The sequence below is a fragment of the Lissotriton vulgaris genome, chromosome 10, assembly GCF_964263255.1.
Source record: "Lissotriton vulgaris chromosome 10, aLisVul1.2, whole genome shotgun sequence".
In the NCBI taxonomy this organism is placed as follows: domain Eukaryota; kingdom Metazoa; phylum Chordata; class Amphibia; order Caudata; family Salamandridae; genus Lissotriton; species Lissotriton vulgaris.
Genome location: NC_141698.1, coordinates 1,042,685,108 through 1,042,698,596, shown reverse-complemented (window position 1 = coordinate 1,042,698,596; position 13,489 = coordinate 1,042,685,108). Strand labels below are relative to the sequence as shown.

At 46.6% G+C, this 13,489-nt stretch overlaps 1 protein-coding gene across 1 annotated transcript in view; it reads right to left on the bottom strand.

The window, feature by feature from the left end:
- The window catches only part of TOPAZ1 (testis and ovary specific TOPAZ 1), a 1,918,280-nt gene extending 1,904,998 nt beyond the window's left edge, over positions 1-13,282 (bottom strand). The window contains exon 1 of the mRNA XM_086942092.1: positions 8,716-13,282. Coding sequence (XP_086798218.1) covers positions 8,716-13,282 — 4,567 coding nt within the window. The remainder of the gene's footprint in view (positions 1-8,715) is intronic.
- Positions 13,283-13,489: the final 207 nt, after the last annotated feature.

The window sequence follows — 13,489 nt, the reverse complement described above, 5'->3', positions numbered from 1 at the left end:
CTCAGCTAATTTGTTGTGGTCCGCCCGCAGGAGTGACAGGCCAGTCGCCATGCTGTCCATACGCGTCTCGAGCGCCTCCCTAGACGCCTTGATTTCGGCCACGATGAGGTCCAATTTTGCGTCTTGTGTGCACTTGCCTGTAGGTGGTACGAATTCCACATTGGAGGAAGCCAGCGGGTCATCGGAGCCGGTAGATTGAAGGTCTTCCCATGGCTCTCGTCTGCAGGATGGAGGCGTTGAGGTCCCCCTGGCACCCCCGGTGACGGCCCGTGCGGCGTCAGCCCCTTGGCGCTGTACGGTCAGTAAAGGTAGACGTGCCAGGCCTTGGCCACTCTAGCGTGGTATCAGGTAAGCCTCTGCTCCCAGGGCGCAGGTAGTACAGTTGACCGGTTCCTGTAGCGCCACCGGGTAGCGCCCGTCGGGGTTTCCGCTCACCCCGGCACCAGTGCCTAGTGTTGCGTCACAGCAGAAGTGCAGGCGGTCAGCGTTCAGTGTCCCACTACACCGGTTTGTGCGCCGGCAGCGTGTGATGTCGCCAAGGAACAATCCTCTGTGGTTTAGAGCGCCTCACAGAGTCACAACATTGATGCGCCAGAGGGGGGTCCAGCAGCGCCGCAGCGCACCGCCTCAGCCAATTTGTGGTCTGGCGTGCCCAGGAGCAACACAGTCTGTTAGCGAGTGTCTGCCATGGAGATGTCGCCACCGCCCCAGGAGCTCGATGCAGGTCAAAATGGTGTCCTCTCGCCTAGCGCCACTCCCGGCGGCGCACCCCCGTAGTTGTGCGTTAATTGATGGCCTCCCTCAGGGAGGGGGGAGGGGGGGGGGGGGTCAGCGCAGGCTCACGTGTCCCTTAATGGTTGGGGGGCCAGCCGTCTACACCTCCGCTCTCCCACAGGGTCACGGGGATTCAATCTCCGCCGGCGCGTCACAGAGTGCAGTCACCCTCCTCCGCGTAGCACACAGGGCCAGCCCGGGGTACAGTGTCCTCACCGCCGTGGCCACACGCCAGCCGTGGTGGCTGGCCGTATCGGGTGTTTCCCCGGTCGTCTCCCCGCCGTCGCAGGGCTCCGCTCAGGGCCGATGGGTATTGCCCGTCTGCAGGCGGGTCGGCGTCTCCGCGACCGGCCAGTCCAGTTATGATATTTCGCGCTCTGCCACCGGGAGGTAGGACTCGTTAGCGCCGATCTTCGCGCTCTCGTCTCGGGAGGGTCCCGGTCGCCACAGTTCACGCCACAGCGGGCGCCATGTATTTGGAATTTGTGGAGCCTGGGCAGACGTCCCGTAGGGCTCGGGAGCAGGATAATCCGCTGGTGTTTGGGGCTTACGACGGAGCTAGCTCAAAGCTCGACCGCCATGCTTGGCTCGTGGCCACGCCCCCCTCATACCTTAGGGTTAACAGACCTTTTTATCTGCGTCACAAGTGGTGGCCTACTAGTGCATTCATGTAAAGTTCCGCTGCTACACGTGAATCCGGATTCCTGCACCACTATCTTGTGCGCATGCATGTAAACTTCTATGCATGTGGTTTGCGTGTTACACACAGCATACTTTTCTGAGTGAGGAGGGCATGTGGAAGCCCCATCCCTACTCATTGCACAAGATTAAGGTGAGGTTACTCTCCCAGACAGTGGACATCTAATGCAGACATTCTTGAGACTGGAGAGAGGGGGACTAAAACAGTGAAAAGGGAAAGAGAAGAAATGCTTCCCATATAAATTCAAAGAGGCCCTTGTGCTGCAAAGAGTTGTTAATTAGTCTCCTTGAGCACAACCAGTGGATGGTAGCGGTAAAAGGCAGGACTGCAGTTCTTGTTGCTAGAGAGCAATGGGACATTTAGAAAAGGGTCAGCCTTTTGTTTTTTTCTGATCACAGTAAAGTGTGACTGTGATAGATGAAGAGCTCTCACACCTATATGCCCCTGTTGCAGATGCTCCAACGTGAAGTTGAGCATACTGTTAAGAGCATCACTCCACACAAAGGCGGAGTATGGGAAACAACTAAATGAGGTCACTTGAAAGACGAAACGCTCCAAACCGGCTCTAAGAGGGCAGACACACGGAACACACATCTACTGTCTACAATACCTGTAGAAGAGTGGCAGTTAATGACTGCGTGTTGTTCCAGTTCTATGTTCTCTTCAAACAAGGAGGGATGATCACAGATTAATGGGAGGACAACCTGTACAACCAGGGCTGGTGTCTGCCTGACAGCCAACTCACCAGATGCGAGGAGACATTACCTGGAGTCTGACCTGGAAAAAGTATGGTTCTGTGTCCTAGAATGCCTGAAGGCTCCTGCCCGAGTACAAGGGAATAAGCAGGGCAACCTTGCATGGAAAAGCACAAGAGCAGTGACCCTCATGCTGTTGTCTGTCTCACACTCGGAGCCAATTAGTACCTTCGTAGCACAGGATTCTCAACACAGGCCAAGTATTCCTAAGCGTCCCATCAACATTGATGTTGCAGCAGTGGCAGTGTGCCTAACCAGTCAGCACTGCTAAAGAAAAGACTAACACCAAGTTGCAGAACTCGTTAAGCATGCCACGTGTGACTTTGTTTTTGCAACCATGGCACTTGCTTCACAGTGCCCCTAAGGTTTGTCAGGATTTGAAAACTCATAAAAATATTATCTGATCTACAAGTATAGTGAATAATTTACTCACCCCAACTATAATGTACTTGGCACATAAACTAGGCTCAAATTGTGTGATCCTAGGCCAAAATGTTATTTCATCAAATCGTCTTTTTCAATTGCCACATATGAAAGCACCTTCAAATATGTGAGTTCAGCGTGTGTGCTGTACAAAAACTCTTGCTGAATTCAATAAAGTAAGTATTTGCTCCATGTATAAAAAAAAAATGTTTTAAAAAGTTAGTCCACATACAAGGTACACATGACCTCTTAGTTCATTATTAGGGAAGGGGAAAGAAAGTTTCTCAGTTCATGTTTAAAAATTCACTTTTAATAAATATATTAGTAAAGCATTCATTTACAAACAGCACATTTCCAAAGAAATGGGCACAGAAAATTCCGACTGACATGCGGTTATTGATAAATCAATATAGCGTACAAACAATGCGTGGAAATCAGATTTCAGCAAATATTTGTCATTTGCACATTTTCTGATTTATTTTCATCCTATTAAAATCTCCATAACAATTCAGAATCACAAAATAAGTGTTTTCCTAGCTATTTAAATGTAGTTTCATACCAAAATGACATCCTACTGCCTTCATTTGATGCTTGAACCCAAACAAGATTGTCAGACAGTTTACTTTTCGTTCTCTGACTGCAAAGTTAAATGATTTAGTAGACACCAACCTTCAGGATAAAATAAGCAGCAATTTGTAAGAAAACAAGATTTAAAGGCATCTTTATAGCTAAATAACTTTTTTAATTAACAGAACACATGTTCTTTGCCAGCTCTGAGCGCCCTCTCGCCAGACCGGGCCAATAGGCCCTAAAAAAAAGCTTGCTCTGTTAAAATCTGACTAGCCATAGTGGTGTGCAAGTAGATTTCTCGAGACCTGGTTCTATGCTGCTGAAGAGATCAGGGTAAGCCCATGGCAAGTGCCCTAGTGTGCCTGAACTGACTTGTATAGTGGCCAGCCCCTTGGCACTTACCAATTGTGTGGCTGAGAAAATAAGAACTGCAGCCTCAAGGCATCTGAGTGTTCTCGAGTGACTCTGCGGGCGCTGACCTGAAGTGTACCATATCAGAACTCACACAACACTGCTGCAGAGCTTTGAAGCAACTCAGCTGCTGTCCCCAAGACATTCACTCAGAAGTGAATTGCATCACCACAGTGACCAGGGAGGACAATCTGCTTACTCCCAGTCAAAGACGACGTCCAGAAATAACCTGTGGGCCCATCTGCCACTAAGGAGCCTCTGGCTCGGGTCTGCACTGACATACTCCACAACTTCGGCCAGCATGTCATTCTCCGACCACATGAAAGACGGGACTAATGGTAGGAGGACGACGCAAGGCCAACCTTCAGCCCTGAATACAGTTGAAATCACTGTAAATGAATGCTGTTAATGCAGACCAGAGGAAGAGCACGGCACCTCTGCTAAGGCCCATACCGGGGTGCCTTTAGATTAAGGGGAGGGTGCAGATGGGAGCATCCTCACTGAAGGAGCATAACCCTGCACCATAGACCGAAAACCTGATAATTCGGTATATTCTGAAGTTCAAGTATTAAACTTCACTGTATATCAAAATAAGCACTGGACTGGACAATCAGGTTAATCCACAATTGGGAATCTGTAGCGTGTTGATTCTGATAATCCACCCACACTAACCTCCACAAGATGTTGCGAATGCTCGCCCTTATATCTCACTGAAAGCCAAGTGCTCAATGAGTTGAATTTTGTTGGCTCAGAAAGCAATGCTTGCTCAATGGCCTTCCACACGGGGGCCGAAAGTCAGGGATATAGTGGATATCTGAGGCATGTCACACACTGTTACAGATGCATCCTTTGGTGCTGGCTAGTAGGGAGGATAGTTTACACCTATCTTCATGTACCAGCCCAGTACATGTGAGGTAGATGAGGCACATCACAAATGTTGAATAGCATGGGATCATTACGTGAGAGCATGCCAGCACTAAATGGCATTGTGAGGGATAACTGAATACAACAGCAATGAATAGTATATATTTACAAAAGAAAGAAATGGCTCTTGTTGACAAAATTATTATAATGAAAACGTGAAGTATAATAAGTGTGGCGGATAATAAGTGTTACTAACGAAAATGGGAAGCAGACTGGTATAAAAGCCTTGATTTTTTAGAATAAATGTGTATTCTATGAAAATATTAAGCCAGCGTTTCGGAAGAAATGATTCACTAACAAGTATATTACTGGAAAGGGGTACTGAGTAATTTAAAAATGATGTTTGGCAAGGAGCAAGAGTTACATTAATGAAAAGGACAAGCTGCCATTTTAGGATAAAGAGTTGATATTTCAGTGGTAGCTCATGGTTAGATTTTAACTTGCTAGAGCGCATCAATTTCCTTATGCATGCTAGCACCAGCATTCACCAATTTCCTGACTTGAAAGGCAAAAATAGGTGAAAAAAAAGAAGACTAAAGAGTGAGGGAGAGAACCGACAGGATTTCAGTTGTTTCCCAACTATTGCCATCAGACTGACATTGAAGGTACATTGGCAGTCAGTTCAAACGGTGACAGGTGGAGTTAACAAAGCTTCTGTCACTCCCTGAAGTTTTATTGATCTTTCTAACATTGACTCATTTGGTGGCTGCAGATCCCAACAATCTGTTTGGGGTTGTTCCATCAAATTTCCTTTTCAGGTACTCTTATCCGAAGCCATAAAGTGCTTTATGGGCCAAACAAAGAGTCTTATGGGCTACTCACTTTTTTTAACTGGAAGCCAGTTGAGCTCCGACAGGGCAACAGCCCATTGAATGGCGTGGAAGAGGGTTATGACCTCTTCTGTTCTTGGCTTACCAGGGCTCTGGACACTCTGATTCCCATCGTATCGAGTAAAATCAATACCAGAGAGTCGAGTCCCTGGTACGATAGCGCCTTACGTGCCCTGAAGGGAACCTGTAGACGGGCGGAGAGAGCATGGCGGAAGACATATGGGGCTGAAATAAAAGCTGCGTATGTTGCGTCCGTCAGGCTCTACCGTCGGGCTATCTGTCGAGCCCGAGCGGCATTCTATGCTGCAGAATTCCGAAACAGCTCCAACCCGTCGAAGGCTATCTTCAAGGCCGTGAAAGATCTTATGGCGAAGCGGACTACCTCTGTGGCTGTGAGTTCCCCCTCCCATTGTGAATCCCTTGCTTCTTACTTTCTGGGAAAAGTCCAAGCAATCTATTGGGCATTCCCCAGCACAGGGATTGACCTGGGAAATCCCATTGGGACACCCCTTTACACTACCCTGCTCTCATTTCCCCCTCTCTCTCTGGAGGGGTTTGACAAACTTGCTTTGCAAGTTAAATCTGGCACTCCATCTGATCCAGTAAGACCTGCTCTTTTCAGAGATCAGGCCTTTATGGGACGCTCTGCTGTGTGTTCCCTTGTCAACCTCTCCCTGGAGTCGGGTGTAGTTCCAACTAAGTGGAAGCAGGCGGTGGTGTCCCCGATCATCAAAAAACCCTCCCTGGAACCGTCGAAGCCTGAAAGTTACCGTTCCATCTCGCTGCTACCCTGGCCGGCGAAGATAACAGAGGCCCATGTCAACTTGGCCCTGTCAGAACATCTCGCCCGGACCAACGCCCTTGATCCCACACAAAATGGCTTCCGTGCTGGGCACAGCACGGAGACCGCCCTTCTTGTGATGGTTGAACATCTCCGTGCGATGTTGGATGCTGGTCAAACGGCGGCGCTGATATTGTTAGACCTCAGCGCCGCCTTAGACACGGTCTCTCACAGCATCCTTCTGCATTGGCTCGAGGAGATTGGTGTTGGCGGTCAGGCGCTGCAGTGGTTCCGCTCCTTCCTCGGCAATCGTTCCTTCAGTGTTGCCATCCCTCCCTTCAAGTCCAAATCCCAGCCACTGGCCATGGGGGTTCCGTCGGGGTCCTCGCTGAGTCCCACGTTGTTTAATCTATACGTAAGACCGCTGGCTGATGTCGCCAGGCAGTGGGGCCTAACTTTGGTCTCATATGCCGACGACACACAGCTGGCGGTTACTCTCAGCGGGGATGCGGAACAAGATGCCCCCAGGTTTCAGGATGGACTGAAGGCGGTGGCCAGCTGGTTGACGGGAAACTGTCTCCAGCTTAATGCCACTAAAACAGAGGTAATGATTGTCGGAAGGGGAGTGGAGCTGTGGGGTGACCAATGGTGGCCGCCAGAGCTGGGACCAACCCCGACTCCGGTGTCGGAGCTGAAAAACCTGGGAGTCTGGCTGGACGCTGGTCTTACCTTTGTAGGACATACTAAAAAACAGCAGCCTGTTGCTTTGGTCTGTTGAGAGGCTTAAGACCAGTCCTCAAATTCTTCGATGCCCCAACCAGACAGCTGGTAATCCAGGCCACTGTCATCTCTCGCCTGGATTACGCTAGCTCTCTCCTGGTTGGGGCCAATCAGGCTGAGCTTACTCGCCTGCAACGAGTCCAAAATGCTGCGGCAAGAGCGATTGTCGGCCTGCCCAGATTTTTCCCGGTGGCGAGTGTCCTTCGCTCCCTACACTGGCTCCCAGTGAGGAAGCGCATTCTCTTCAAGGTCCTTTGTTTGACCTTTAAGATCTTGAGAGGTATAGGCCCTGAAATCATGTCCAGCTTCCTTTCTCTCTATGTCCCCACACGCGCCCTCCGCTCCCAAGGCCAGGCCTTTGCTGTAGTCCCTAGATTTAGGCTAAGCCGTATGGGGGGGACGCTCCTTCCGCGTAAAAGCGGCATCAACCTGGAACTCTCTTCCTGTTGAAATTCGCCTGTTGGAGGATCTCATGACTTTCCGGAAAGCAATAAAAACCTTTCTGTTTTAGCTGCCCTCTTTAGTTTTCTGTCTTTTCCTGTTGTGTTATGTTCCTCCTTGTCTATGCACCAGGACGCTCCTTGGCTGGAGTAGTTGTGCGCACAACAAATAACAATAACATAACATAACATTTGAACATTGCTATCTTCTTAAGAACACTACCAGCTGCACTCTGCAGCTAATTTAGAGAACCTTGTTTAAGGCCCAGATAAAGGGCATTAGAGTAATCCAATGGGGATGATAATTATGCGATGATAACCGATTTCTGCAGATTGAAAGGAATCAAAGAAAGAACCTTCAACGTTTTCAGCAAAAAGAAACAAGACAAAGTCAATTTGTTGATCTGATCCATGAAAGAGAGCTCAGGATCAAAGATTACCCTGAGGTTCCTACCTTTGGATACTGGCAAAGGAGGGAACCCAGAGTCTGCGGCCACCAGGATAAATTCCAGAAAGGTGTCCTTTTCAAAGAGGAGAACCTCTATTTTTTCTGAATTAATCTTAGGGCAGTTGAGGCTCATCTGGCTGAAAATTTCACACGTACATCTGTTGAACCGGTCGGCGATCTCGTCTATACTGTTTGAGATTAACACAGCAATTTGAATGTCGTCAGCATAAGACATTGTGGCAAAGGTGAGAATCAGCCTAGCTAAGGGGGCTACATAAATAATGAAAAGCCTTGGGATCCAGGGGAAAACACAGGGAAGAGATATCTACTTCCCTGCTGCTAAGGCAGTCATTTTGATCTATAATGATAAGCTCTTGAGAGGACCGGGCCTCTGACCCAGGAAGAGGGAAAGAAACCAACCTTCCCATTCAATTATCCCCACCACTCCTAAGCAGCCGTATTCCTGCTAATAACCCTTCCCCAGGAACAAATATAACTGTGCCAGTGTGTGCCATATTTAATAGATTTAAGTAGCAAGGTGGAACAAGTAAATTATGTTATTCAATAAGTAAATTTCAAATCCAAACTCATGGACTCAATAGATTGAAAATCGATAAATGTGCTAGTGGGTGTCATATTTAATAGATTTAAGTAGCATGGGGAACAAGTACATTATGTTAAACGACAAGAACATTTTAACTCCAAACCCATGGACCCGAAGGCAAAACATTGTTTCATTAGGTATTTAAATAACTGCCCCCTTTTATCCACGTATTTTTGTTATTTAAAAATATCCTGACACATTACCAAGCATTAAACAATGGTCTTTAACTGCGGAGCTAAAAACAAAAACATTTCTAAATAAGGATTGGATCTTACTCTGAAGTCTGTGGTTCGATGTCACATCAGGGAAGCTTGCTTCTTCTTTCTTCTCATCTGTTTCTCCTTCATTCCCCAAGCATCTATCGATAGAAGGAACTGATAGAAGGGGCAACGCTTCAGTTTTCTCTTTACTGCGGTGTTGCTTATGCTCAATAGCTTTATGAAGGTCATTACGTAAATCTTCGCTCTTCCTCAGAGGGGCAAGCAGTGATTTATTTGTCTTCTGATTAAAGGAATTTACCCTCTCTGGGCTGTTAGTACTTCTACCTACAGGAGAGTTGGCTTCCTTTCCCATCTTTACCAGAAGCTTTACCCTATGCTTATTTTTCATGTCTGATCCCTTAACCTCTACCTGCCTCCTGTCCAAGTCTGCTTCTCTGCAGGATACCTCAATATCCTTATCTACCTTGGCTTTTTTATCCCAGGACCTTGATATTGCAACTGGACCCTTACATGACCCCTTCTCCTGCAAATTAGGATAGCATGCAGGCCTCCTTTCTTTTACATTTTTATCTTTGAAACTGGGGGGCATAGCCACCACTGATTGGGTACCATCAATGCGTTCATTATTATCAAGCATTGATTTAGCTGCTGAAATACTGATAAAACGGTTCGGCTCATGGGACCCATTCACCACTTGCAAATTTAGCTCATGGCAAGCCCTCTTTTCTTTAACATATTCGCCCTTCAAACAGGTGAGTGATCTGGTTGACTGTTCACATGAATAGGGCCTACCAGGGTCCAAATCCTGTTTCTGTTCAGTACAGGTAGGGATGATACAGAGGTTCCCTTCCTGTAATTCCTCCCTTACCTCATATCCCTGCAAACTAGACGTAGGTTTCTCCTTTCTCTTCTCCGTGTTTTCCTTTACTTCCAACACCACCTTATTACCTTTTGTGAGTTCACTCGAGTTTGAATTAAATACCTCGTTAGCAGGTGTACCAACAGTACTGCAGTACCCCACACCAAATGACTGCTCTACTGCAGTTTCCTTTCTGCTGCACTCAGGGAGGGGCTTCCTCCTCCTCTCCTGTGATTTATCCTTTAAGTATGTACAGGGTTCCATCACTAACCTACTATTGACTACTGATTGACTATGGCTCGTTCTTATTAGCTGTTCAGATGAGAAACACCCAGAACAGTCGTTTCCCTCGTTTGGTTCATTTTCTAAGACCCCCTGTTCAAAACTAGCCGACTTATTCATCTTAATACCAGTTTCTCCCAAACAAGTAGGCTCCATCTCTTCATGCACACCGCATGCAGCAAGTTCACTGGGGAGAGCATTCATTAGCCCGGTCTCCAATGGTCCCTCTATGCTATGCTCAAGGCTAGTTGTCCTTTTATCAGTATCCCTCTTCAAACAGATGTGTAAATTCATCCCCAACTCACTTTTTTCTGTGTGTTCACAGGAGACAGCTTTCGGTATCTCTTCAGTTGAAAAATCTGGGGTGCTGTGACTGCCTTTAATTGACTTTCTTAGTCCACTTGAAAGAAAATGGGCTTGACTGTGGGGCTCCCCTCTTGATCTCTTCACACATATGTCTTCCTTCTGACTAGCTGTTGCAACCTCAGACCCAACAGAGTCCGCGGTCAATAGTTGTTCAGAGGACAAAATGTTTGAGTTGTTTCCATCAGAAGACCCGGTCACTAAAACCTCTTTAGCAGCATCATGCTTCACACAGATGGTTTCTTCGAGTGATAACACACTATTTCCTGTGGCGTCGTTAGGGACAGACTTCAAAGTCTGCTCCCCAGAGGAAGATGTGGTGAAATTCCCCCCCTTATCAGACTTCTCTTCTGCCCCACAAGACTGGAATTTTAGTTGCACACGAGGCCTCCCCCTTTTCTTCACAACTTTACCATGTACACTGTTAGACTGAGGCACCATAACCCTAGATTCACTATGGTCGGCATTTAATAGCTGTTTAGAAGAGGAACGGAGAAGGCAATGATTTCTCTCTAAAACCTCTTGTTTGCTAGCTTGCAGGCAAGTTCTCTCTTTTTCCTCAACAGAATCACCCTTTAAAGAAATGTGGGCTGCTTCCTCAAATTTTCCTCTGATTGCGTCACTAGGGGCAATTTGGTCAACCGAGGAATTGGAGATGCTGAGGTTCCCTTTGGGTGTTTTTTTTCCTAGCACTCTTGACTGCGAATTTGCTTTCAAGCTTGGTCTCCCTCTTCTCTTCACTCCATCCTGTAGCACTCTTGACTCAGAATGTGGCTGCAAGCGAGGTCTTCCTCTTCTTCGCTTCACACCTACATCCTTCAAGCAGTTGGTTCTTGCTACCAGTGGGTCAACATATCCTTTCTGAACAAAAGCATCAGTATTCAATAGCTGTTCAGAAGAGGTATGGGTGGTGCAGTTATTTCCGTTATCAGATTCAGCCTTAACAACTTCTTGATTGCTTGGTTCAAGGCAGGCTCTCTTCCTCCTCTTAACTATATCACTGGTTGAACACAAGGGCATCATCACTGTAGAAACATTGCTTCCAGTTGATTTACTAGGGACAACATTAACTGTCAGTTTAGTGGACGAACTGGTTGTGCACTGGCTTCCTTCGTTTGACTTTTTTCCTACTACTCTCGACTGGGAGGGTGGATGCAATCTAGGTCTGCCTCTTTTTTTCTTCAAACCTTCATCCTGTAACTGTTCAGCAGGGAACTGGCTAGAGGAATGTTTTGCCTCAAGAGACCTGGTCTTTGAAATAACCTGAATGCTAGTTTCAGGAAATGACCTACTTCTTTTAACAGGGCCCTTTTTCAAACCAATGGGCATCATCTTCATCAATACACCGCTTCCTGGGTGCTCGCTGGAGTCAGTATTCAACATCTTCTCAGCAGAGGGACTTATGGTGCTGTCACTCTCTTTATAAGATTTGCTCTCCAACCAGCTAGACTGAACACTTGGCTGAAAGAGAGACCTCCCTCTTCTAGTCACAGATTTATTTTCAGAGCAAGTAGGTTGTGGGCCTAATGACCCATTCTGAGGTTCATTCGAGTCAGCATTCAATGACTTCTCAGCAGACGAACACTTGGAAATGTGGTTTCCCTTATGAGGTTTTTTTGCCAATTCCAACTGAACAGTAGAAGTACAACGAGCTTGTTTTGTATGCTTACGTACATCACCCTTCAAACAGGCAGGAATAGTATCTCTCAACTCACTGTTTCCTAGTGGTTCACTGGGGGAAACTGTCAACATCTGCTGTGCAGATACACTTTTGGTGATCTTGCTGCGCTTATGTGACCTATTTTCTAACAAACTAGACTGTGCATTAGGCCGATTGCAAGGCCTGCCTCTTCTCTTTGAAGTGTTATCCTTTAAGAGGGTGGATTGTGTTACAACACGCCCAACACGTCTTTTAGTTTCTTTAAGTGTGTCATTAAAAAATCTTTTAATAGAACGCGTGGGACAGGGGTTTCCTTCACGAGACCAGTCATCAAATTCGCCTTTTATAATGTTCCTTCTCCTAACAGTATTACCCTTTAAAGAAATGGCTGCTGTCTCTCCCAACGCACTGCTTCCTCTGGGTTTACTGTCCACAGCAGACATATTTTCAGTGGAAGAACTTGTGTTACCACCATCTGATCTGTTTTTTAATAGAGTTGACTGGAAATGTGACTCTAGGTTTCGTCTCTCAAAATCTTTACTCTTTAAACTGACTGGTCCTGTATCCCCCAACTGACTGATTACTACAGGCTCAACTTGAGGCTTCGGTCTTCCTTTAACTTTTCCCCATATGCGGCCTCTTGCACGTTCCCTGGGACAAGCTTTTAATGTCTGATGAAGTGATGAGTGGTCTTGGGAGCAGCTTATTTCATCTGCCCTATTGTCCACCTCATTACCTTTCGGAGTTGGTGCTGTTGCAGACCTTGTCAGTCTCTTTTTCACAATTTGGCTCTCCACCATTAAGTGGTTGGATGCTGCAGGTCCACTAAGGCCACTATTTGACGTATGTTCAGTGGGCACATCCCTTGCACTTCGTTTTTTCCCACCTGCCTTATTGTTTGCATCAACTGCTTTTAAACTGCGCACAGGTGTTCTGCCCATCCTTCCTGCCACAGTCTTATTTTTCAAATCTCTGGGAGACGCCACAAACATCTTAGTACATCCTGTGCAAGGAGTATGGTTACAGTTGAGTAGATGTCTAGCCACAGAACTTCTGGTCTGGCGGCAACTCACATCTGCTTTACTATCTATCAAGAAACCCAACAAACTAGGCTCTGAAGGGGCTGTTGCTTTCCTTCCTTTTCCAATGTTACACCTGAAAGAGGAGCTTGTCACAACCAAGTCTGTGCATGACATGGAATCACTACAGACAGCTGACTTACTATAATACTGCCTCTTCCCTGGTCTTTTTTCCTTTTCCTCTTGAACCACCACTTCAGGCTGTTCCAACCTTTCAGACTGCACTTCAGGTAGTACAGATCCATCAACAATATTATTTTCAACTTGCGCACTGGCATTGCTATTATTATTCAGGGGACCTTCAACTTGTGCTGAATCCCTGCCTCCAAGTACAGGAATCCTCTTCAATTCCCGTTTCCTAGAACGCAATTCAATCATTTATAATACTTTTTCCCTAAACAACTGCGATGAAACAATCACACCATCACAACGACAATAATCAAAAGTACAGCTTTATTAACTCAGCCAATTCTAGACTATAATTACCTAATTTTATGACAAATGACAAATCAACTCCAGGTTCCTACCTTAAACTATTACATTTTCGACACTTCACATTTCTTCACGTCACAAAAACTTCAAAAT